Source organism: Chelmon rostratus, chromosome 8, assembly GCF_017976325.1.
Source record: "Chelmon rostratus isolate fCheRos1 chromosome 8, fCheRos1.pri, whole genome shotgun sequence".
Lineage (NCBI taxonomy): Eukaryota > Metazoa > Chordata > Actinopteri > Chaetodontiformes > Chaetodontidae > Chelmon > Chelmon rostratus.
Window position 1 is genome coordinate 11548472 of NC_055665.1, and position 23287 is coordinate 11571758.

The 23287-nt window shown below is 42.6% G+C and overlaps 2 protein-coding genes across 5 annotated transcripts; both read right to left on the reverse strand.

Annotated features, from left to right (window-relative positions):
- Positions 1-397: 397 nt before the first annotated feature.
- Positions 398-10449, reverse strand: si:dkeyp-69b9.6. Of its 4 annotated transcripts, XM_041941882.1 has the most exons (5): positions 10112-10449; positions 9605-9717; positions 4659-7129; positions 3265-4370; positions 398-3171 (listed from the first exon to the last, which is right to left on the reverse strand). In XM_041941882.1, exons 3-5 carry the CDS (start codon positions 6691-6693, stop codon positions 2002-2004), a joined length of 4311 nt encoding a protein of 1436 aa, XP_041797816.1. In that variant the 5' UTR covers positions 6694-7129; positions 9605-9717; positions 10112-10449; the 3' UTR covers positions 398-2001. The 4 variants fall into 4 exon arrangements, with proteins under 4 accessions (XP_041797816.1, XP_041797815.1, XP_041797813.1 ...); XM_041941881.1 differs by having other exon boundaries at positions 399-4370; positions 10116-10449; XM_041941879.1 differs by having other exon boundaries at positions 399-4370.
- A 6721-nt stretch (positions 10450-17170) lies between these two features.
- Positions 17171-21559, reverse strand: LOC121610042 (protein shisa-7). The gene is made up of 5 exons (XM_041941939.1): positions 20793-21559; positions 19357-19511; positions 18788-18853; positions 18315-18500; positions 17171-18093 (listed from the first exon to the last, which is right to left on the reverse strand). Exons 1-5 carry the CDS (start codon positions 21557-21559, stop codon positions 17171-17173), a joined length of 2097 nt encoding a protein of 698 aa, XP_041797873.1.
- Positions 21560-23287: the final 1728 nt, after the last annotated feature.

Genomic DNA, 23287 nt, shown 5'->3' on the forward strand with positions numbered 1-23287 from the left:
TTGGTGCCAATCACATTAGGCATCAAATACTTTCATGTAGCCATTTTCTCTATCATGACTTCATATATTTCAAATTACAGAAAGGGTTAACATTAACAAATTATCTGATTTTCAAATGCTGTGAATTTATAGATCACACACATGCAAAAATACATGCATTTAAACCTCATTAATTTCTAAACATTCGGTGAGATTACAGAGTGGTACTCCAGCATTTTGTTTACTTTGTGGCATTAATCTTGTAGTAAACAGCAGACGGGCACAAAATTCAGTCACACAACACTCACACAGGCTCCCCAGTCCACCCCTATCAGTGCAAAATCCATGTGACTGCCACACTCATCCACAGCAGACCCTGAGTACAGTATAAATGAGTTGCTTACTGCCATCTTGTGGAGCTAGCAGTGAGAAGTTTTGCACAGCCATTTATTTCAAGTATGGTGATAATATACTGTAAATTTTACCTACTGAAAACAATTCTATACCCAGGAGTAATCTGGCCAATAACATTGGTAAGCCTAAGAACTTGGTATTGGTATATCAACTACATCCGGAAATCCATTTAATCCACATATATGTAATTCACGTGGTACATAATGCTAAAAATAATGGTATAACTTCAGTACTGACATTGGTTACAGTTAGAACCTACTCATATTAAATTACTAGCAGTTTGTACCATCTTCTGGATATTGCCGTAGGTAACTTTGAATGAAAAATGAAAGGAAAACAAATGATTACACTTAAGGTTTATTCATTGCTGAAATATAATCAACTACTGACTTCTCAGTAAATAATGTGATAGAAATCTACTAAAACTATCATTTTTCTTCAGAAGAAAAAAAAAACAAGGCTTGACAGGGGTATGGACATTTCATATGTGAATAAAGTGACAAGATGTACTTAAAACTTATTTTTTCTTTAGAAGAAAAGAACAAGGCTTGACAGTAAGAATATGATTGCAACTCAGCAAAAAGTAAAAGATAGAAGGGGTTAAGTATAAGATTGGCATGAAGACCGATTGGGTTACACACATAAATACATGGAATATTACATTTGCTTCTATTATGATAGGTCCTTGTCTTTAACACACTGTGAAGTACTGTAGAAATAATCACTGCTAAAAAGAGCATACAAATAACATGATATAACCGTGTTACAGTCAACTTGTTTAACCTGTTTTCAATCTCTTGGTATAAAAGCTAGGAATATCTCAAATAAATGAAGTAAAGTGAACATACTAAGCAAGGCTTTTTGTAAGTTTCTTCATTTTGGCAGGAGAGGGATCCTTGTACTGCTAATTACCAGCAACCTTGACATTTTATCTATACGTGATTAAATCACTAGGGAATATAGAGCAACTTTCAAATCAAGTTTAACACTACAAACTTCTGGGGATATACTGAATAAACCATCACATACTGTAGGAGTGATTTCACAACCTCAGCAAAAAACTTGACCAGAGAACAAACATGCACTGACAGACTATCAACAAAGGTCTTTGTCCCCATGTCCCTACTCCTAATAAATGCACTTTACATCTTAAAAAAATCCTCAGAGCCTCTAAGTGAACAACAACAAGACAAAGTACACGGCAGAGACGTTTATCATACAGCAAGAGGTGTAGCAGGGATTCTAGTTATGGGGAAGAGAGATACATTAGCAGGTCATTTCACCTAAACTTCTCTATTAACTGCACAGTGTCAGCCAAGCATAGTGTCAATGCACTTAAGGGGTTAAAGAACATATGGAAACAGTCACGTCTTTGAAAACACCTTCCAATATAATCTGGAAGAATTTCTGGTGATATTTTATAGGATGCTCTACAGTAGTTGTTAACACACTCATTCTAATAGTCAGCAGAGTAGATGTCAACAGAGACATGAGGCAATTTCTCCTAAAGGCAACATATGCCTTTTCAAGTCCCTTTTTTTTCTCACCTTCCCATTTTAGAACTGAAATATCCCTCTTGTATGCCACTCTTTTCAGATACCAGGATGCTCAATATCTGTATGGTCCCTGTAGGTATGGCATCTCCCCCTGACCCTCCTGGGTCTGTCTCTCTCCTGGTCTCTTTGAAAGCTTCAGCCTGTTTGCATCTCCTCGCTGCAGTCCTTTAGCCCTGCGGCGGCAGGACACCTTGTGCCTGTGGAGAAGTGTTGCATTCCAGAAGCGTGTGGAGCAGCGTCGGCAGGAGAAAGTCCCCCGGGCAAGATGGGAGGCCCGATGGATGAAGGCTGCCAGAGGCTTGTGAGACTGCTTCCCACATACGCTGCACCTTAGTCGATCCTGAGTGGTCGAGGCTTTTTGTGGGTGTTTTACTGCCATGTGGACTAGCAGTCCCGCCTTACGGGAAAACACAGAATTGGGGCATATAGGACAGCCAAAACGTTTCACAGGTACTTTGAGAGATGACAGGATCTGCACCTTCACTCCCCCAGTGTTGACAAGCTTATACCCACCACCACCTGATCCTCCTCCTCTCCTAATTGTCAAACGAAGAGAGCCTTGTTTTTTATTCAGCTGCCCTCTTATTGTACAACTTATCTTTTTCTTCCTTTTGCTTCCATCGAATCTGACCAAATCTTGGGATTCCCATTTATTTTCCCTCCAATCTCTCCTGTTGGACTTTTTTTTTTTCTTCTTGTGTCGCCTCATGTCATCGTGTGATAACTGGATGTTGCAGTCAAGGTGCTGGTGGGACTGGGTACCTGACTGATGATGAGGATGATGGTGGGAGTGATGATGATGATGATGATGCAGATGATGATGTTCAGTGGAGGGCAGTTCCGTGAGGGGCTGGAACGGGGCTGTGGTGTGAAGCGTGCGGCTACGGGATCCAGCCGGATATATGTGCTCTCCTTTCACCCCAGCTGGGGAATGCGGATGCTGGGGAGCCATGATTGTAGAGTTTGGAGGCAGAGGCTGCGAGTAAGATGGAGCATTAGAGGCTGAAGAATGGGCTGCATCATAAAAGAGGGGAGAGTAACCAGCTGGTGGTTGCGGGGGTGCCTGTTGATGGCTATGAGTGACAACAGTAAGACTCTGCCCTCCATGGCCTTCTGTGGAAGGAGCCATCTGTAGCAGCGCATTGGTTGCAGCCTCACTCTCTGATGTTGACTGATTAACATCACTCCCACCTCTGTTGTCTCCAGAACCACTGCTGCCTTCCTGTGGGTTAGATGGTTCAGTACGGGTCATCCCATGCTGTGACTGCCTATGTCGAGTGAGGCTATTTGAGTAAGCAAATGCTTTTCCACATACCTCACAGCAGAAGAGCTTTTCACCACCACCTTCATGAACCGTCTGGTGATGGGCAGTCAGATGGAAGTGATGGCGGAACGACTTCCAACATATAGCACAAGTGTAGAGTCGAGGTGGAGCTGGGGGCTGTGGTTGGGGTGGGGGTGGAGGCTGTGGCTGGGGGTTGGTGTCTTGAGGCTTGACGTCTTGAGAGTAGTAATAGGAGGAGGTGCTTGGTGCTTGGTTCTGGCTCCTATCTTGGGCCACGCTACATTGAGGGTTTGGGTTAAAGCTGTTAAGGTTCTCCGCAGCTGGTGTTGTGGGCACCTCTTCCAGCTCCCCTTTCTGGTGGAGCTTACTGTGCCTCCTGAGGCTCTGGGAGTAACCAAAGTCTTTCCCACAAATGCTGCATTTGTAATTCTTTGCCCCAGAGTGGACTGTTTGATGCTTGCTGAGGTGAAAAGCCTCTCTGAAATATTTTCCACAGACAGTGCAGTGATGGGGCTTTTCTCCAGTATGGATGCGGTCGTGCCTGCGTAGGGTCTCACGACGTGCAAATCCCTTACCACAAACACTGCAGAGGTGAGTGCGTGGGAGCCCACTGGGACCCATTCTGGGGGTGTATTGCCTACGTTTGGGGGGCTGTCCACCAGGTGCAGGATCTTTCTTAGCTCTGGGTTTGCGTGGACGTTTTGGTTTGGCAGTAGGATTCTGTGAGTTGCTGCTCATAGCCTCCTGGCTCCCAACACCTCTGAAATTCTTATCCATACCAGATGTTGTTGAGGGTGAGCCCAGAGGACCTAAACCAAGACCACCTAGCAGACCTCCTATGATGTCTCCCCTATCATCCCCTCTATTTCCACTGTTACTAGCTGCTGTTATTGCAGAGATTGCATTATTGACAGAGCTAGTGACATCATCCTCTGAGTCATCCAGTAGAGAAGAAAGGGGCAGGTGGGGCTGTTGCTGCGGATGGTGGTGCTGGCTGTGGCTCTGTGAGTGTGGATGCAGTGTTGGGGCCAGGGGTGCCTTTCTCAGAGCTGGGCCCGCCATCCCACTTCCACAGGGGGAGGCACCAGAGTAGCATGGAGATGGATTACCTTGAGAACGGTGATCATCGTGGTAGCCTGTGTAACGATTCCGAGAGTAGTCAGTGGGGTATTTACCATCTGTTCTGTCCCTGTCATTTGAATTCCCTCCCCTTCCAGACTGAAACAGACCATCACATCCTAAACCTGATTTTGGTTCTCCTTCCCCCACAATGATTACACCATCTTCTTCCTCAGTTTTCCCATAAATAACCCCTCTATTGCTCTGATAAGTTCCCCCTCCTCCATTACCTCCTCCACCCCCTCCCCCGACTCTGTCCTCACCATCAGTTCCTGTCTTGCTGCCCCTTTGTTTGGGTCCCCTACCTGGCTTGCCGCAGGTGCCTGAGGCAGCATGGTTGAGTAGAGAGGTGCTCTCACGGAAGGCACGACCACAGGCGGGACATCGGAATGGCTTTTCCTCATGTATCTTCTCATGGCGTGTCAGTGACTCTCTACGATTAAAAGCCCGAGAGCAGGTGGAGCAGCCATATGGGCGGGCTGAAGAGTGTATAACACCATGTTGCAGGAGGTGCCCTTTTTTCTTAAAGCCTTTGCCACAATCAGGGCAATGAAATATTTTGTCTGGGCTAGGACAAGAATTGGATGAGGGTTGGGGAGTTTCTTGGGTCGAATGGGGAAGGCTTGGGTCAGACTGTGTTTTAATATGAACAGGGTTTGGGCCAGTAGTGCTAGTATTGCTAGTACCTGCTGTGGTTGGCTCATGCATGCGCATATGCCTGCGAAGGCTTGAAAGGTGAGGGAAGCTTTTGCCACAATCTCCACAGCTATAAACGGGCTCTGTATCAGACTCTGTGGGGTTGGGTTGCATTGAGCTCTGGTTATCAGATTTAGAAAGGTGAGAATCATTAGTAACCAGTACTGAGGCAGCAGTGGAAGAGGGAGCAGAGGAGGAAGAGGAAGAAACTACAGATGAGGATGAAGATGATGAGGCAAGAAGGGATGATGGGTCTCCACCCATATTTGACATACCAACCCCACTCCCAATTAAAGCTGGTGGCTGACCATGACTAAGCCCTCCACCATTACTAGTAGTGCTGGGATTACCACTATGGCTGCTGTGGCCATGGCTGCCACTGTTATTACTAGCGTTATCAGATTTTCTCTGTGGCAAATAACCGGCCATAGCTTTCTTCCTCCTACTGCTACTGCTACCGCCACTACTACTGCCACCTCCACTGCTTTCCCCTTTACCATCATCCTTAGATAAAGATAAATGAAGTGGCAAGGGGAGGGGCAGACCGGCTTCCTGCTGCATCAGAGAAGCTATCTGATTAGATGAGAGTACAGGGATGCCCTGGAAGTCAAAGCCACCCAGTGATGAGGGCTGGGAGCCTGGGTGGAGCGGGTGGTGAGGATGAGAATGAGAGTGAGGATGAGACAGGGTGTGAGCTGAAAGCTGTTGCTGCTGGGGGGGCTGCTGTGGACCCTGCTGTGGCTGGGGAGTGGAGTGGCTATGTGAGTGAGACGAATGCAAAGCAGGAGGCGAAGCAAGACTAGTACTAGGCTCCCCACCTGTCTGACTTAAACCAATTCCTAAGTGGTTATGGGTTCCCTGTTGAACAAGAAATTGCTCTAAACTAGCATTAGCAGGCACCCCAGAAAGAAAATACTGATTAGCAGCTAACATGCAACTAAACTGTTGGTGAAGACTCCGTGCATCAGACTGGGCCCCAACCAACTGGTGTCCCAATGAGCTGACTGCACTGCTGCTAGGAGGGTTATTAGAGGTGGCCACAGAGGTTGAAGGGGAAGGAGAGGAAGAGGAGGGACCAGATGATGCTTGGGGGACAGAGAGGCCGGGATGCAGAGGAGGAGGGGGTGGAGGTGCTGATGTTACTAATCCTCCCAATCCCCCAGCACTCCCACTACTGCTACTTCCCCCAGCAAAGTGCTCAAAGCGACCTACACCTGGGTGTAACTGCTCCTGTGCTAGTGCTGCCTCAGACGGGTGGAAAGAGCGCAGGAACTGTGGGTAGCCTGAAGAATGGCTTGAGCTGCTGCTGCTCATCTTGCTTGACTTTGAACGAGAGCTCTGAGATGAGGAAGGCTGTTGTTGTAAAGGTGGGGGAGGAGGGGCACTCATCTTGGCAAAAATGGAGGCAGAATCAGAAAAGGCGTTACCTCTAGACCCCTGCAGGGGGCCCAAGCCAAGTCCAGACAGAAGAGCTCCAGAAGACTCAGCCTGCTGCTGCTGCTGCTGCTGGAGTTGATGCTGATGAAGTTGCACTTGCTGTTGATGCTGTAGTTGTCGATCTAAACCAAGGCCTTTAAACTGGTGGGCCTGGTGCCCACTTAACATCTCTATAATGTCCAGATTGTATTTTCCAAATTGGAACATTTCCCACTCACTGGCACATGGGGGTGCAGGGGCCAAACCTCCAGCGCTAGGAGCGGCAACAGTGATCCCACCACTCACTGGTGAAAGACAAACTTTACCCTAGGGGTGAAGTTATGACACTACTTATTCCAGAACTATTCAAATGTCTTAAATCTACAGTTAGTCTCTCCAGACAGTTTACTTCTGGTGCTGCTACTCCCTGTTGATCATCCACTGCCCACACTCTACTTCCAAAACGAGTGGGGTCGCCAGGAAGGTGAGTTTATGATCAAAAGGTAAAAGTGTCTTCCACCTAATTACAAAATTGCTTGGAATAGTTTTTATCGAGAAGCAGTTCAAATGGCTTCGTCTTGTTTCCTTTGACAGTTACTGTGTTGACATTTTCCTTCATCTAAGCAAGATTCCTCATCCGTGTTCAGCCAAGAAGTTCCTATAGCTGAAAAAACAAAATTCAAAAAAGAGGTGAAAGTCATAGTTGGGAACAGGAGTAAAACTTGAATAAAATGCTCCTTACTGTGCCTTGATCATTTAACCTATAACAAAGCACCCCATCCTTAAGGTGATCTACTGCTTGTAACAGATATGTAGAAAACTAAGTCTGTGCTGTAACATCACACTAGGTGGAAAAAAATAATTTAAATTCCTTCAGTATCGTTTTGATAAAGTCACAATACTTACTGACACAAGCAATTAGGTATGTTGAGTTTAGCAGAATACGACCTTTTTTCTTCTAAATATATTATATTTCATATCACAAATAAGTACCTTTTTACTTATAGCTTATTTCTATTAGGTTTCAGCTATCACTAGTTTCTTGATTATGCTGCAATTTACCTACCATTATTATTACTGTGAGCCAATTAGACCCTCAGTTTAAGTGAGAAATTGGACCAGAGCGCCTCGGTTATGGAATGGTTACAGCATATGCCACGTGGCCACGTGGATGCCGGTTCGATTCTAGCTGGCGACATTTGTGGCATGTCCCCTCCTCTGTCTGTCTGTCTCTCTCTCTCTCTGTGTCTGTCTCTCCCTATTTCCTGTCTGCCTCTTCATCTGTGACTATCAAATAAAGGCATACATGCAAAATAAAGTGAGAAATGCAACCAATATGCAATTCAATTACTAGTTACACAGAAAATACTTAACACCTGGTGTAATAAACACAGGAAATCGCTTATATTTTGTAATAACTTACCTTGATGTGGTTCTGCTGGATTGCAGCACAACCAGAATTGTTGCATGAATGACTGAATATCTTTTTATAATACAGTATGTTCATATTTACTAAGGAGGCAACAGTTCTCATCAGCATTCTTACTGTTTCTACATATTGCTGTTAATAACATGCCTCTGCCATAAAGGTGAGTTAGTAGTGGAAGGAGGATGTTGCTCATTTAACAAAGCTACTTTGGAGATAGTGACCACTGACTTACCTACCCCTTCAACCCCTATATGCTGTAGAAGTTCTGAGATGTATCTCACACTTGATTTTGGCCTCTCAAATGAGATGTACAGTACATATACAGTTTATATGGCTATTCTACAAGTACAAAATGTTTATTAAGGAAGAGGTACAGACAGAATAGAGAGTGGTGTGGCAGCATCAAAAACCACATTAGACAGCACATGTGTTGCTTTTGGTTAGGTGCAGGTGCATGTGTAACTGATTATTTGGATTTTACCTTTAATACTTACACAGGTGGCACCAATGCTACATTTTACTACTACTACTACTGCTGTCACAATTCTGCTAATTATGACTTATAATTATCACCACTAGGATGCTGGCAGTTTTACTGGTCTACATTTTGTGTTCACTGAAAATCCAATTTCATATAAGCAAAATGTAAACAATGTATTTTCACAACATATCCATCATTAAAATGGGGTGATGATGAATATTTTTATAAAATAAAAATTCCATTCAGTTTAGATGTTATTCAATTTTAAGAGCCTTTTTTAAGTCAGATTTCTGCATACCTTAAATTGGTGGAAACCACTGGGACACTGTCCCTAATCCAGGTTTTCCTTCTCAACATGAAACTATTCACTGGTCATGAATGTGAAACTGCACATCAGCGAGCAGTACCAAATGTTTTCAAATGCAGGTCAACCTGTCCTGCAAAAAAATGTTAATTATTCACATTCAGTCCTCCTTTAGAACTTTGGTGAGCACATTTTCTAGCCCCAAAGTTCACCACACTTGCCGCAGACTTTTTAAATTTCAGTTTTTGTTTATTACCAGATAGTCACAAAGGCACACAAGTATTTAGTGCATTAAACAACTGTCAGATTAATTCTTATCATAAAAAAGTCCACAAAATGTAAAAATACTGTATATGGAATTGTCTTTTCTGTCTTAAATGTTCTCAAAGGAATACTACTGGTGGGCAATCACATGAGTAAAGAATAATGGGCGTAATTACACCATTGCAGATGCTGTGTTACACCTTAAGGTAGGACAAGAGGATGACCAACCTGTAGATATCAAATTGCATCCATTCATATTGCATATATTGCATGATTATTATAAATGATCCTGTACATTGACTACTTTTTTTGTATATCTAGAGCACTTTGTTACCGCTGGTACCATCTGGTCAGATCCAGAACTGTTTTTGTTGTCCTTCCACTCACTATGTGCAGGGACAATAAAGTTGAAGTTTAACTAACGCAAACTACCAATAATAATGGGATAAATCAATGTGATTCAAATAAATACATTAAATACACCTTTCATACCTAAAAAAAACATTGAAAGTGTAACTGTTGCGTTATAACTCTTAAACTGCATAAAGGCAAATTAAGTTAAAATTCCCCATTACGCTACTTCTGAAAAAGCTGAAAGTACATTGGCTACGGCACAATCACTCGCTTTGAATCTCGTTTTGCTCACCTCGTATATTCTTACCGTTTCCTCTAATCGATGCGATGATCGTAGCGGGGGGTGAGTTCCCGTGGCAGCTGAGGGAGATAATCTATCGCATATTTGACTGCTTCTCATTTTAATGTAAATCACCAATCCTGTGGAGAAGGGCAGAAATGCTCAAATTAACATCAGTATCACACTCGCTGCACAGTGTAAACATTAGCAGAATCTTACAGGCGCAAGTAATAACGGATGCACTTGAGGTAGCATCCTGCAATAGTATTGGCTAGCATTTGAAGAAAAAAAAAGGAAAACATTGGACGCGCTTGCATGAAAAACTTCACGGTTCTCCTTAGCATCATATTTTACACTGGCTCGGCGTGTTTAGCCATTCGGTGCCACACGCAGTCTAGAAAACCACACAACCGCTGCTGCTAACATTAGCCGTCGTCCCAAACCACAATATTAAAAGCATGCCGACTACCGTTAACATTATGATGCTAGCGTTAGCGTATACATCTGCGTAACCTATATTCGGCAAATGTTTACCTACGCATCCAGTTGCAGAGCACAGTTGCAGATGGATGAGGCCTGTCACGCCTTCTTCTAACTGCCTGGCTAGCTACCGTCCGCTTCCATTTCTGCGTGCTGTTTTCCAGCCGTTAGCCAGAGCCATTTTCACTGATGCTGAGCTGGGTGAAAGCTTACACCGTTCCCCACAGAAATCAACGCCGACGGATACCGCAGCCGCCTCCTTGCCATTTGATTACGGCGATTTGCGCTGACAGAGAGCTTTTGCTGAAGAGTTCGACGGCCGAGAAAAATTTGGGTGGTCGGTAGTAATATTTTTGGGTAAAAGTGAGTGACGTGTGCTCTCTTAACATTGGTCCTTTCCGGCCCTTGTAATATTTCCGGGTAGCACGAGCGGGGCTCACGGGCGGTTGTCTAGGGCTCACAGCGGATTCACCGCGTGGTTAAAGGGGGATCCTCGTCCACAAACGATGCATATTCAGATAATATGCCACTTTCACAGCCCTATGTATGGTTATGTCAAAAGATGCACAGTCTCAGTGGGAGGCTGATAACTTGTCCACAGGCTGCATAATGGCTGATGCCTTATAGGCCTACTTATACCACAGGAATATTACATCTTCAGGCTATATAATTTCTTGAAAATACATAGGACGTTAAGTAGATAAATATCTTATTCAAAATCGTAATAGTATTATATTTTAGTCTAGAAACAAAATGCCTACTAATTATACAAGATTGTATTCAAAAGAGTTAGGCACAGGTCATATCCTACTTTTAATTATGCCATATACATTTAAATGGATCATTGTTATAAAAATTTAACATCAGACGTGTATAATCTCTAACATACGTGGCTAGAGAGGCATAATCTGGTGAGGTTAAGAAAACAGGTGTTTAAGGGGCATGAATCCAAATTCAAATGAATAAATGTTGTATGATAGGACATTAATAATTGTGATAAATACCAAAGTACATTATATTCATAGGAGACATATCTCCTTGCATAATCTACACCACATCCTTCTTCACAGTTCATTTGTTTGTCTATATCATTTGTCTGGATATTTTACAAACTATATAAAGGGTATAATATAGACTAGTATTTGCAAAGAAGTGGTTCATTAAATGAAGGCTTTGTAATTCCATTCATACCTGGCCTTTCAGTCATAAACACATCCATAATGCTTAATAAAAAATGTACTACACCTGTGACTGATGGGTGAAATGTATTTATGAACACAAGTCACATGTATTTACTCTCCTCCATCCCAACAACAGATCCACATAATCGAGCCAGTTTAAAAGGATCAGGCCCAAAACTACAAATTACATTCCAGATCATTATGATGATTAAAAAGAGATATGATATGTGTTCTTCCAAAGGTGTGACATATGTCACGCGTAACTCAGGAACTCAACCTCAGGCTAAATCATCACTTCATCATAATTTACTTCTAGGATTTGATTCAGTCCTTTTAATCACAAATATGTGAATAATTTCAGCTCTCTGCCTCTCTGATTTTTAAGGATGGTAATCATGCCCGGGTTAGGATGCTAATTGTGTGCACACAGCATGTAGGACATAGAATCTTTTACTCAGGACCATCAAAGGAGCCGGAAAGCTTTTACTCAAACATTTGCAATTTGAATATTAATTTGTCTTTTCAGGCAGTTTTTCTGAGCTACATTCAGTGTCACAAATTGGGCATAATTTGTAAATATGGTTTCATTTACTCGGGAGACATATAATGCATTAATATGAATGTTGACGGGTGCCGGATAGTGTGAGCATCTTATAGAATATATAATGTGTAGAATAGTCAGATATAATTTTTCTAATTTGTTCTGGTTTCTTCAGAATAGTCAACATATTAGTCTTCCTTGTGAAAGTTAACAGTAATATCTGTAAGGGTTAAATGATGTGAAGTGCTGAGTGAAGGCTTCATGCAGGTTTTGCCTCAGAGCTGAGCGGCCACTGAACCTCCTGGTGGTGAAATGTGCAAATTACAACAATGGCAATGCATCAGTGGCAGCCAGCGCCTAAATCAAACATAATAATTTCTGTGCCCTTTGTGTACCGCAAGTAAAAATTATTTCTGTATCAGTACAGTGTCACAGCCTGCTCTTTCATTTAAGCCTTCATACATCTCAGTGCAATAAATGCATTCACAGGAGGTTTTAAATATGAGCTCCATAGCCCTTACCTCACTCTAAGAATCCAGCAGGTACAGTATGATATAACTCTGCACTCAGATGGTCTCGAGCTGTGAATGATATGAAGACAATTTCACCTTTTCATTTCATTTAAAAGCACGGTTGTACACTCCCACTGGCACTGTATAGCCTGACTGTGGCTTATACAATATCTCACATCCTGGTGATGTGGGATTTTATCATAGATCCACTCTGTGTGCTCGCTAGCCTACTGAAGACTAAAAGGCTTTTTGTTATTATAGAGCTTTTGATTCTGGTTTGACCCCGTATAAAACACTAATTTGTCTTGTGATTATTTCTGGAATCTCAGTTTCATAACAAACGGCCTCTGACCAAGCCAGTGTTCTCAGAACTGCGGCTGGTTTCATTTTTGCAGAAGTCAGTTTCACCTGGTTTAGCAGTTGTCACTGAAGTTTGCGATAAAATATCTATATATGTAATATATTGTAACCAATGGTGGAATGTAACAAAGTAAATCTACTCAAGTACTTTACTTGAGCACAATTTTACTTTTTACACTTTCACTCTCTACTCCATTAGATATATGTAATCATATAGTCACAAGTAACATTCTGGATCAAGATTTTGCACACGGCATGTATGATGACTTTATAAATATAATGCACATTTATAGATTAAACTGCTCGTCAGTATATAGATTAGATCTAAAGAAGCTCCACCTCAACCAGTAGTTAGTAGTGGTAGTATATTAATGCAGTTGTAATAATAATCCATTAATATCATGTATAACACACAATATATGGTATGTAATAAAATATATACTACACAATCACACTCACAGAGCTCAATTTTCTGCTTTTTCTGCTTTTACTTTTAATAATTTAGGTACATTTTTAGCAATAACACTTATGTACTTTCAGTTAAGTGAAATTTTCACTGCAAGGCTTTTACTCATCATCGAATACACGTCTGTCAACAGATTTTCTGCTGAAACAGAGAATCTCATTGGCTTGGCATGTGTTTTAGTTCAAAAAGAGTGTTAATTTAACTACATTACATAGCAAATTAGTCCTATTTAAGAGAGTACAGAATTACCTTTGTGCAAAGAAGGAGCACAGAAATCTTAGATTTATAGGTTTGAGCGGGTTTGCAGGTGTTATCCAGTCCTCCAAAATGAAGAGAAAATTTCCCTCAGAATGTCAGGAGGCTAAGTTGAGACATAATTGCAAGGCATAGAGCCCCGTTTACATTAACATTACTGCAAAGTAAGGTGCACAGTGCTTCAATGTTTGCCTCTTTAAGAAAAGAGTGTGACAAGCCTAATGGCTGAGGAATATGTTTAAAATGTTCCTAAAATATGAATATATATCAATCACTGAGTGACAGGAACAGTGCCTGGGTTTGGTAACAGTGATAAGCAATGTGCCAGAGAAGTAGACATAATTGCAGAGGTTGTGGGTGACTCAAGCATTTATGTGTCTCAGGCAGAAAAAATAGAGATTACAGATAGATTGCAACTAAGGTAAAACACGATAATTCAAGAACATTTACGTAAGAAACCTCACACTCTGTAATGAATGATTTTTTCTCCACCAACTTTATTATACAAATTCTTTGTAAGTCACTGTCGTATCCAAGGGGATCAATGCATTGAACATTAACAAAAGGGTTGTTTTGAAATTCATTGGCATGAAAATAAATCCATGAATTTAATTACTGGACGCGGTCCCCGTCCATACAATTAACTGTTCGTAATGCTTTACATTTCAGGTGGCCATTAACCATCCTCTCTCTAAATGAATTCATAATGGTAAAAACACACACCATATTCATTCATTTCTCTCTGATAACTAGCCTGCTTTTAGCTTACTTGCCTGTGTATTAGTTCTCAGTTGTGAAAAAGAAATAACCCCTGTAGTTTTGTAGGAGGCTATGACAATAGAAAGACAACAAAATGTTATGAGTTTGGCACTGTACAATTCATTAAATACTAACACATAATTTGTTGAATCCTCAAATTAATGTCAAAGAGATCACTCAAAATATTCTGATTGTACTAGCTATACAAAATACAATACTTGCACAAATTAGATTAACCATTTATAAAATTGTGATAATGAGTTTTGATGGATATGGCTTGTGAGATATTACAGACTTTGCTACAGACCTTTTGTGGCTCTATTAAAAAAATCTAATACTACTGTATGTCATCTGTCCTATTTCCCTGAAAAAGACACTGCACTCAAAGCGTTCCAGTTTCCATTAGACGTCCGTTCCTCTCCAACCTGTGTAATAAACATTCATCCAGACACACATACATTATGGCATCATGGGTTTTGTGTGTACAACCCATAATAAGTTATTGGGTCAGGCTGCGGCAGTGGAGACTGTCTCCAGTCTGGTGGCGTTTAAAACTTCTGGCCCATTCCAAACACATCTATCCCTCGCTGGCTGTTAATACACCGTCATCTCCACATACATTTAGAAGGCTGCAGATTTTTTCAATAGATGTTTTTGTACCCGAGTGGAAACCTAAGTAATCACTTGAGATCAAGGAGTCATAAGGCCGATGTCTAGGCACAGTACATACGGCTGGACAGTTGGCCATATAAGCATAGATGACCTTAAAATCCAGGCATACTGTAAATGCCTCTCAATGAAATGGAGCTGGCATGCATCAAGATTCAGAATGTTTTTAAAAACTTGAATTTATGACCAGATGTATGAAAAACCAACTAGTCATGAGAATGCTAGTTATCTAAAAACAATAAACACTTAAATCCCACCAAGTAAAAGAACATCACATCATAAGATAATTGTTAATAATAACCATAACAGTTATAATAATTATTAATAATAACACTCCATCATATTCATAACAACTACATTTAGCACTGTGTATAGGAAGATTGTCTGAATGAAATCTGTGTTTCTGTTTAGCAGTATTTCATCTCTGTATTCTTTCACATGACTGAACAAAAACCAAGCTCTAACAAGTACCTTCTTTGATCTGCGTAATGATCTCTGATTTCTGTTGATTTAAAAAAGGAAAAAAAAGAAAAGAATCCTCGCTCAGTACAATACCTTCCATTGATCAGTCACACTAACTCTCAGCCGTGCTCGTACAGAATGTAAACCTTGAGGACACGATACAAAGTAAGCTTGTATCTGGTGCAAATATCAGGGGATAGATTTGTGCAAAGTTTTGTCTGTGTTTCTCTTTGAACTGTGCTTAAATTGCTCTTGTTTTTTGTACACATTAATACTTAATACATCATGACAATATCAACACAAAATCAAGAGAAAGAGATAGCATTTTATATGGACCACAGATATCACATACTACAGTATATAGGATAGGATAGCCCTTAGTATTGATAAGCGTTGTTATTGATGATGATTTTTTTTTCTCTTTTCTGTTTCTTTTTTTTTTTTACTCATACTGGCTGAAGTGCGTTATGATACAGCAAGGTCTTCGTCTTGAGGATGGGCAGGGCTTCCTAACCATCCGAGTCTCTCATGGCATGTGGAGCCACGCAGGAGAAGGCCTCAGGTCGCCCTCTCTCCTGACTCAGAGGTTTTTGGCTTGCTTCGAAGCCAAATCCTTTGACTGTACAAAATATCACTGACTTGTATAATTTGTCACCTGGTGAGAATAATAAAATGGTGATTGTCAGACCAGCTTCCTCTGTGGTATTTTCTTTGTATCTCCATAAATGGCTTTGAAGGACAGTTGTGTAAGTGCAACCTCTGCGTCATGTTTCTATTCATTTGTGCTCTGCAGAAAAACCTTTGCTCTTCGTGCACAACCTACATTTAAGCAAGCTGCCTTTTTATTGGTAAACTGAACACATACTGTTTTCTCTTGACTTGTCTACGTTTATGTCAAGATGTTTTTGTAATAACGTGACAGATGGCTCTATATTATTTGGTAGCCCATTGTTTTTATAGCTAGGTCCTGATCTATAGGTGGGAACATGAGGGAAAACTCACCCATAACATAATCACACATCAGTTGACACTGCTGGAGTGTAAGAGTGATCAGAGCGTGAGTTCCTCTGGGGATTTGATCTAAGGTCACATGGAAAACTAGGCAACCCAGGCATCAGATTGGTAACGTGGGTACGTCCGCAGTTTAAATCGGGCGCGGAGTCCTGCCAATAGTGTCAGGCTGCTGTGTCCCGGTCAGAAACAGCCCCCACCGGTCTGCTCATTTACATAGGAAGCAACAAAAATCAGTTCTGTCTCCCTGTGTCAGGATGAAGATGGCTCAGCAGAGTGTCAGATCTCCAAAAAACCCTCACCGGGCACACAGTCCATTCAGCCACATCTGGTCCTTTCACCCATGAGATTCAGTTTAATAAATCATTGTCAGCGAGGGCTGAGCAGGCTGACAGTCCAGCAGGTAGTTGGCTATGAAATTCTGCGATACAATATTCCACATGGTCCTCCTCTTCATCGACCTCTTTTTTTTTTATTTTATTTTAATATCGTCTTGTTCCCTATCTAATATGGCTCCTGAGTACTTTTTGAAAAACATATATAAAAACAAAATTATGAACACTTCTGTTGGTTTTGTTTCACCCTTCCAGTCTTTCTACAAGTAATGGCACCGCTGTATATGGCAATATGGCAAAATTTGATAAAAAATATGGCTAATATAGGCTATCACATAATTGGAACAGATATTCCCCACTTAGATTTTTAATTAAGTAATCATATTTAAGCAATTTAATTACAAGATAACACTAATCTGAATAGCCTAAACACGTTATACTGTTACTATACTTTATACTTCTAGTTTTATGTCTTGTAATTGTATATCTAATAGTTAAATGCAGAAGGGTGATCTATTCCCACACCTCTGATGAGGGGTAAACTCTACATTAGGCACAAACCTCACACTGTCACCTCATTTTTACTCCCCGTCCTGATCCCCTGACTTCCTCCTCCACTTCCTCCTGACCCCCCACCGCCCCCTCCCGGTATGAAATGTAGCTGCTCAATGGTGTTCTGCCTTTTCGCTGCAAAAGCCATCCTCCTGGCACTGTGGCCCCCTAGTGTTCCCGTTCCCATGACTACCCCCGCCCCGGGCATCTCCCCTGCCCAGCCCATGCCCCCACTCATGTGCCCCGTCATGGCCGGGTTCCTGTCCTGCTCTCGTCCGGACGTGGGGTGAGAGTTCATCTTGATCATGTGGTGCCGGTCCAGGGAGGGCGTGGCGCAGACGTTCTGCTGGGACTGAGCCTTCTGCTGGCGAGGCAGTGTGGGGACAATGCCTCCTGTGTGGGCGTATGGATCTACAACCCCCATCCCGCCGACCCCCATCCTCTCCTCTAAGTGGTCCGGGGACATGAGCAGCCGCTCCTGCCTCTCTTCTCTCCTGTCCTGGGTCTTCCTGGTGAGGGTCTGCGTGTTGGAGTTCTTATTGGAGGCAGCCATGGCTTTGTAGTACTGGTGTTGCTGGTTCTTGGACAGCCTGGACAGGGTCCCTGTGTTGCCAGGGACGTCACCCATATTGAGCAGCTGGTCAGTGGACTTCACTTTCCTCGGGGGCTTGGAGAGCGTGTCGTAATTGGGGTTGTACTGTGGCTCTGGGGGATCCAGAGGATAAGGATTGGGGGTGGGTGAGGCAGGCATGCCAGAAGGCGGTGGCGGGATCCAGGGGCGGACTGCATGCCTGGGGAGGGTGCCTCTCCCACTGAGGGTGTAGTCTCCACCCCAGTGGAGGTGGTGCTGAGAGGACTGGAGGGCCGGCTGGGCTGTGTGAGGCCGGCGCTTGGTGGTGCAATAACCAGACGAGTACTCATCAAGACCTTTTTCTGGAAGCCAAACAAAATTTCTCTGAATTGTTTATCACCTCAGTAAATAGCATCAGCACATAATGACACATCCTGCACTTTATGTCACAGTGTGAAGAGTGTCACAGTGTTTCAGTACTGAAAAATGAGATGAAGCAGCTGCAGTAACGGCTCTGTGAGGGGAGTGAGGGACAGACAGACTGGTACATTTGTCCTCATTTCTCGAAAACGAAGGTACTTACCAAGGCGTTTGAGTGAGGAGTATCTGTTGAGCTCAGGCTTGGTGGCGCTCTCATAGGAGGGCGGCAGCTGAGCCAGGTTGTGCAGGGAGTGGTGGAAGGAAGGCTGGGATTTGGTGTTGTTGTGTTTACTGGAGAGCAGGGTGCCTCCAGCTGCCAGCTGAGCATTGTTCATTCGAGGGGTGCGTTCTGCAGAGACCACAGGGGGAAATGGCTGTGTGTTAAATGAGATTTGCTCCTCTGGATATAGCGCACCGCACGTAGCAGTGTGTGAATCTGCTAACATTCACTGGAAAAGACAGATTTTAACTTGCTTTCAGCACAGACACAAGCAACCGAAGCTATGATAATCATTATTATTGTGGGGATAAATGAGTCTACTTTTGAGTTTAAAACAAAACAGAACCAAGTAAGTAACACATTGTGGTGATGACAGGAGATTTACTGAGGAGAACGGCTTTCACCAGTTGCCTTACCGATAGTTGCGGTGTGTTTGGGGCTGGAGCCTGATGAGTGGATGAAATTGTGTTGCAAATTGCCCACTGTAAGTCAAAAGAACATAAGGTAGTCAGCTCAAAATGGATGTCAAGCAGTTTCCATCAGTGATGCTTTAGCATAGAAGATCAAAGCAACCATAGACATTTATGTATCTGCATCAGTTCACCATCACATCATCTCACATGCACAGAGCTTCTCAGCATGATCATGTAAGGCATACATATTTTAAAAGCACTAATTTCCACAACCCTGTGCATTTAGCTACTTGAATCTTGACGTGGAGGCCTGATATTATTACACAGAGAAGTCACAGATATCTCTTCTCAGTGACCACAGCCGGTACAGACAAATCACTGATACCAATTTTTAAGATCTTGCACACCACCATGGATGATTCTCTTTTTTCCATGGTGCCTATTGGCTACAAAAATATCTTGGTGGTGGGACAAAGAAAAAAACCTGCATCCACATGCAGACGTGACAAACACAGGATGCAGCTATTAAAGCTCTGATCATGCTACTGGTTAATGCTGTAAAAGCCCCTCACATCTGTTGTCCTTGCTGGGCAGTCCTGGGGCATAAAGGTTTTTTGGTGGTCTCCCCAGTGTCCCCTGTCCGTCTCCTACGGCCAGAGCCACGCTGTTGTTTCTCTCATCCTGCTGGACTGGGCTGGACTGGTGCCGCAACATATCAACCAGGGCTCTAATGATATAATAAATAGGGGCACAAAGGAAACACAAAACAAAATTGACAGTTAACTATTGGCTGTATGGCTGACATATATCACATCTAATTTATACTGTCTAACACTGTGAATATATGCTTGTTAGTCTATGTTTGAGGAAAAGGACTTTTCATTTTTGTGCTTGAAGTTTATCAGCCAGGTCCTGCCAAGCAGTGGTATGAAGATGATGTAGGAAGAACTCGGCTGATACAAGCTTGAGTTAAAGAGACCTTTATTAACAAGCAGTATCAGATCAGATGCCGGCCATCCGAGAGAGCTTCAGGGTCAGATCAGAAGACTCTGCCCTTAACATAAAGACAACACAATATATAGCATGGCATTTCGTCTTACTCCACCCATACTTTTCCTAATTCAAAAACCAGATCATGTTCTGGGCATATGTGCCACTGAGGAATGTTTTCCTTTGCGACAAGCTATATCTATCTCTTTGAGAGGTTTACGTCCTAATAGCCCCTCTATAAACTTTACCACCTTTGGTGTCCCTTTCCCTGCTCTGACCCTATGTGGTCTCACATACTACAACTAAAAGTAATCTACATTTAAACATCAGTTTACCCCAATTATGCTTAATCTAACATATATTTGGTATTTACTTAATCTGATCATATACCTCATGCTCAAAAGGTATCTTATATTGTACAGTGGGTTGGTTCATATTTGATTAGCAATAGATCATCCACGTGTGGATGAAGGATCATTAGATAAGAGGGCAATTTATTGAACATCCATCTTATATTTTTCAAAAACATGTTGTATTTGAATTTTGTAAGAATCTGCCACAGTCTTTTTTGCACAATCACCCACCTGCCAATGATTTGAATATAAATTTGTGCACAGTGATGAAAAACAATACGCTATTAATCATTTGTACTCATTAAGGGATCAACCAACGCTCACTATCGGACTACAACCACCATCCTCCACTACCGGAGGCCAAGATTGAAAAATGTGACCTGTACAAAAATCAAAACGCAAATCTTTATTGCCAAGATTACGGGCCGCACATGAAATAAAAAGCCCAAACGAATCAAAACAACCATGAATTCTGCAGCAGCCACTCGATGAAGATCAAATATGTTTCAGCTGATGACTAACAACATTATTCTGAGCCCAGAATGATGAATCTGGGCCATTTATGGAGTCCTGAAAACCTAATTTCATACATACAGTATTGAAAGGAAATACCAAATTCAGTTGTGAGAGGTGATGAAAGGAAAAAATGTTTTTCAAAGTCTCACCTGGGCATGTTGAGGTCCCTTTGGTTGGCTTCCTGTTGCACCTTGTTGAAGACCACCTTGATGCCCACAGCGACAGCCACCATGAACACAACCACACCTCCGATGACAAAGCCCGTGTTGTGGCTCTGCTGCTTCAGTGGATCAAAGTCTGGGTCAGGACCTAATTCCTCTGATAAAATCATGGAGTCTGTTTGTGGCTTGGCCCAGTCAGGAGAGTCATAGTTTTTACAGCTGTCCTGCTCCAGTTGCCGGCTTCGCTCGGGACAGCAGAAGCGGTAGTGGCAGGTTCCGCAGCAAAAGACGAAGGTGTCCTTGGAGCAGTTGAAAGCGCTGTCAAAGTGTCCCATTACGTCATAATACCCCCGACATACATCCATCCATACATCCATCAGGCGGGGTGGAATGGGCGCTACCTGGGCTGCGCCTAAGGGAGGTGCGAGGGCCTCCGCTGAAGTCACATTCTTGGGGAACATGACCTGGGGAAGGGGTTTCGGAGGTGTCTCAAGAACTCCCTCTGAGGTTTCTGGAAGTTTTTCAGGGGTTCTGCTCCTGCCTTGGAGAGCAGCTGGAATGATATTGGCCTGCAAGGCGAGAAGCAGGAGGGAGGGGCTGGGGCCGGTCTTGGGCTGCTCGGTGAACGGCCTCCCTGAGCGGTCTATGTGCTGAGGAGGAGGGGACGGAGAGGTCTCCACAACAGTGGTAAGTGGGGCAGTAAGGAGGGAGAGCAGGGAGACAGCGAGGACTCGGAGATTGGTGGTGGGCGTCATTTTTACATGACTAAGAGATCTATTTTCTGTTGTTGAGTCAATGCAGTTGCAACACTGTATCCGCTTTTGCAGTTTAACCCACTAAAGTGGCATGTGAAATATTCAAGTAGCATGTACAACTGACTGGATATTGATGATGTATCAGTGGTTTCATTCAGTAATGTTGGATGATGAAATCTGAAGCCTGTTTTATGTTTTGTCAGAAACTGAGTATTTCATAGGGTGTAATAATAGAAAAGGTCAGGAATAATAAAAACGAAAAGGACTAACACTATCAAAATCAGTCGGTGGGATACAATAATTGTTGATAATGGTGTTCAAATGGTTTTAATTTACTGCCAGAGAGGAACTCTGAATGCGTAATGACTTCATCTTTTGCCCTCCAAAAACACCTCTCAAGTCTAGAACGCTAAAATGGATGCATCTTTGCAGAAAGGACAAATTGAAAACAACAATCTTCATGCTTTTAGTCCTTAATGCCTCGTTCTACATGTCCCACTGAAGAAAAGAACAAATATTGGACGTACTGCTGGATGGAATTACGTCTGGTAACCACAAGAACAAGTATTTTCAACAAAATGTGGCAGACCTGTACATTCCTGTGCTGAACGTGGCACTTGAACAATAGTCTGTGGTCTGCGGTTTGTCAAATGTAAACAGTTTTATCTGTTTTGTTCATTCCTGGATGACTGCTTTTAGTCTGGCACTACATACATTCAGAATTGGCACTTGTAAGCAATTATTTTCTGGAAAAATGTATGAAATCTATAATTATTTTCATATATTTGGTGATGTGTGGCATTGTAAACAATCAGATGTAATTAACAGACTGCATGAAAACTGTCTATTAATGGTGCCTAGTTTCTCTTGAGGGACTTGTCTCCATGTTAACTTGCTCTAGGCACTCGCCACATCTATGGATACACCGTGTACTTTATCTCAATCTTTTCTATGGATGGATTAATGTGCATCAGTACTCGCCTGGCACAGGCTGTTTCTGTGATTGGGCCGGGGGGTGATAATGAGGGAGGCTCGGCTTAAGTGTGAGAAGACTGTAACAGCTGAAAATTAGGAGTAAGCATAAACCCAGGAAACGACTCCCTGCCTGCAAAATACATCGCAAACCGAGGCAAACGCCGTGGATTTCAAATGTGCTGCATTCAGCTTTGAGGCACTAAAAGTCGCCCGTGTCATTCAACTGTACCACTAATTAGACATGAACTGAATGGCACATTGCTTCTCCATGTGACATGTCGCTCTAAGTAAAATTATTCCTGATTTGTCTCCGAGGTTCAAAGAATATCACTTTTGTTGAGAAATATGTAAATGTGTGAAGTTATTGTGTTGGAGGTGTTGGCAATAATAGACAGAAGCAGATCTGTCTCCCACAGAAATTATAATTATATGTAATTATCAAAACGTCCCTATCTGTAGCAGAGAATGTAGGCACAGATGGGGGAGACAGAATGCTGAAATCACCGAGGGCTCCGTTTGTTTCAGTTACATGCTCCTCTGACCTTCTGAGGAGAGTTCAGCGGAGGAAAAATGAGAGACACAAAGCAGCAGTTCTCCCACTGACTAATGTTCCCAAAGAGCTCTCCCTCTCTCTCTCTCTCTCTCTCTCTCTCTCTCTCTCTCTCTCTCTGTCCCCGTCACAATTTCTCCTCTGTCGTCTCTAAACGTTCTGCTTCATTTCCAGAATTGTCTTCGGGTTTACACATCGACAAT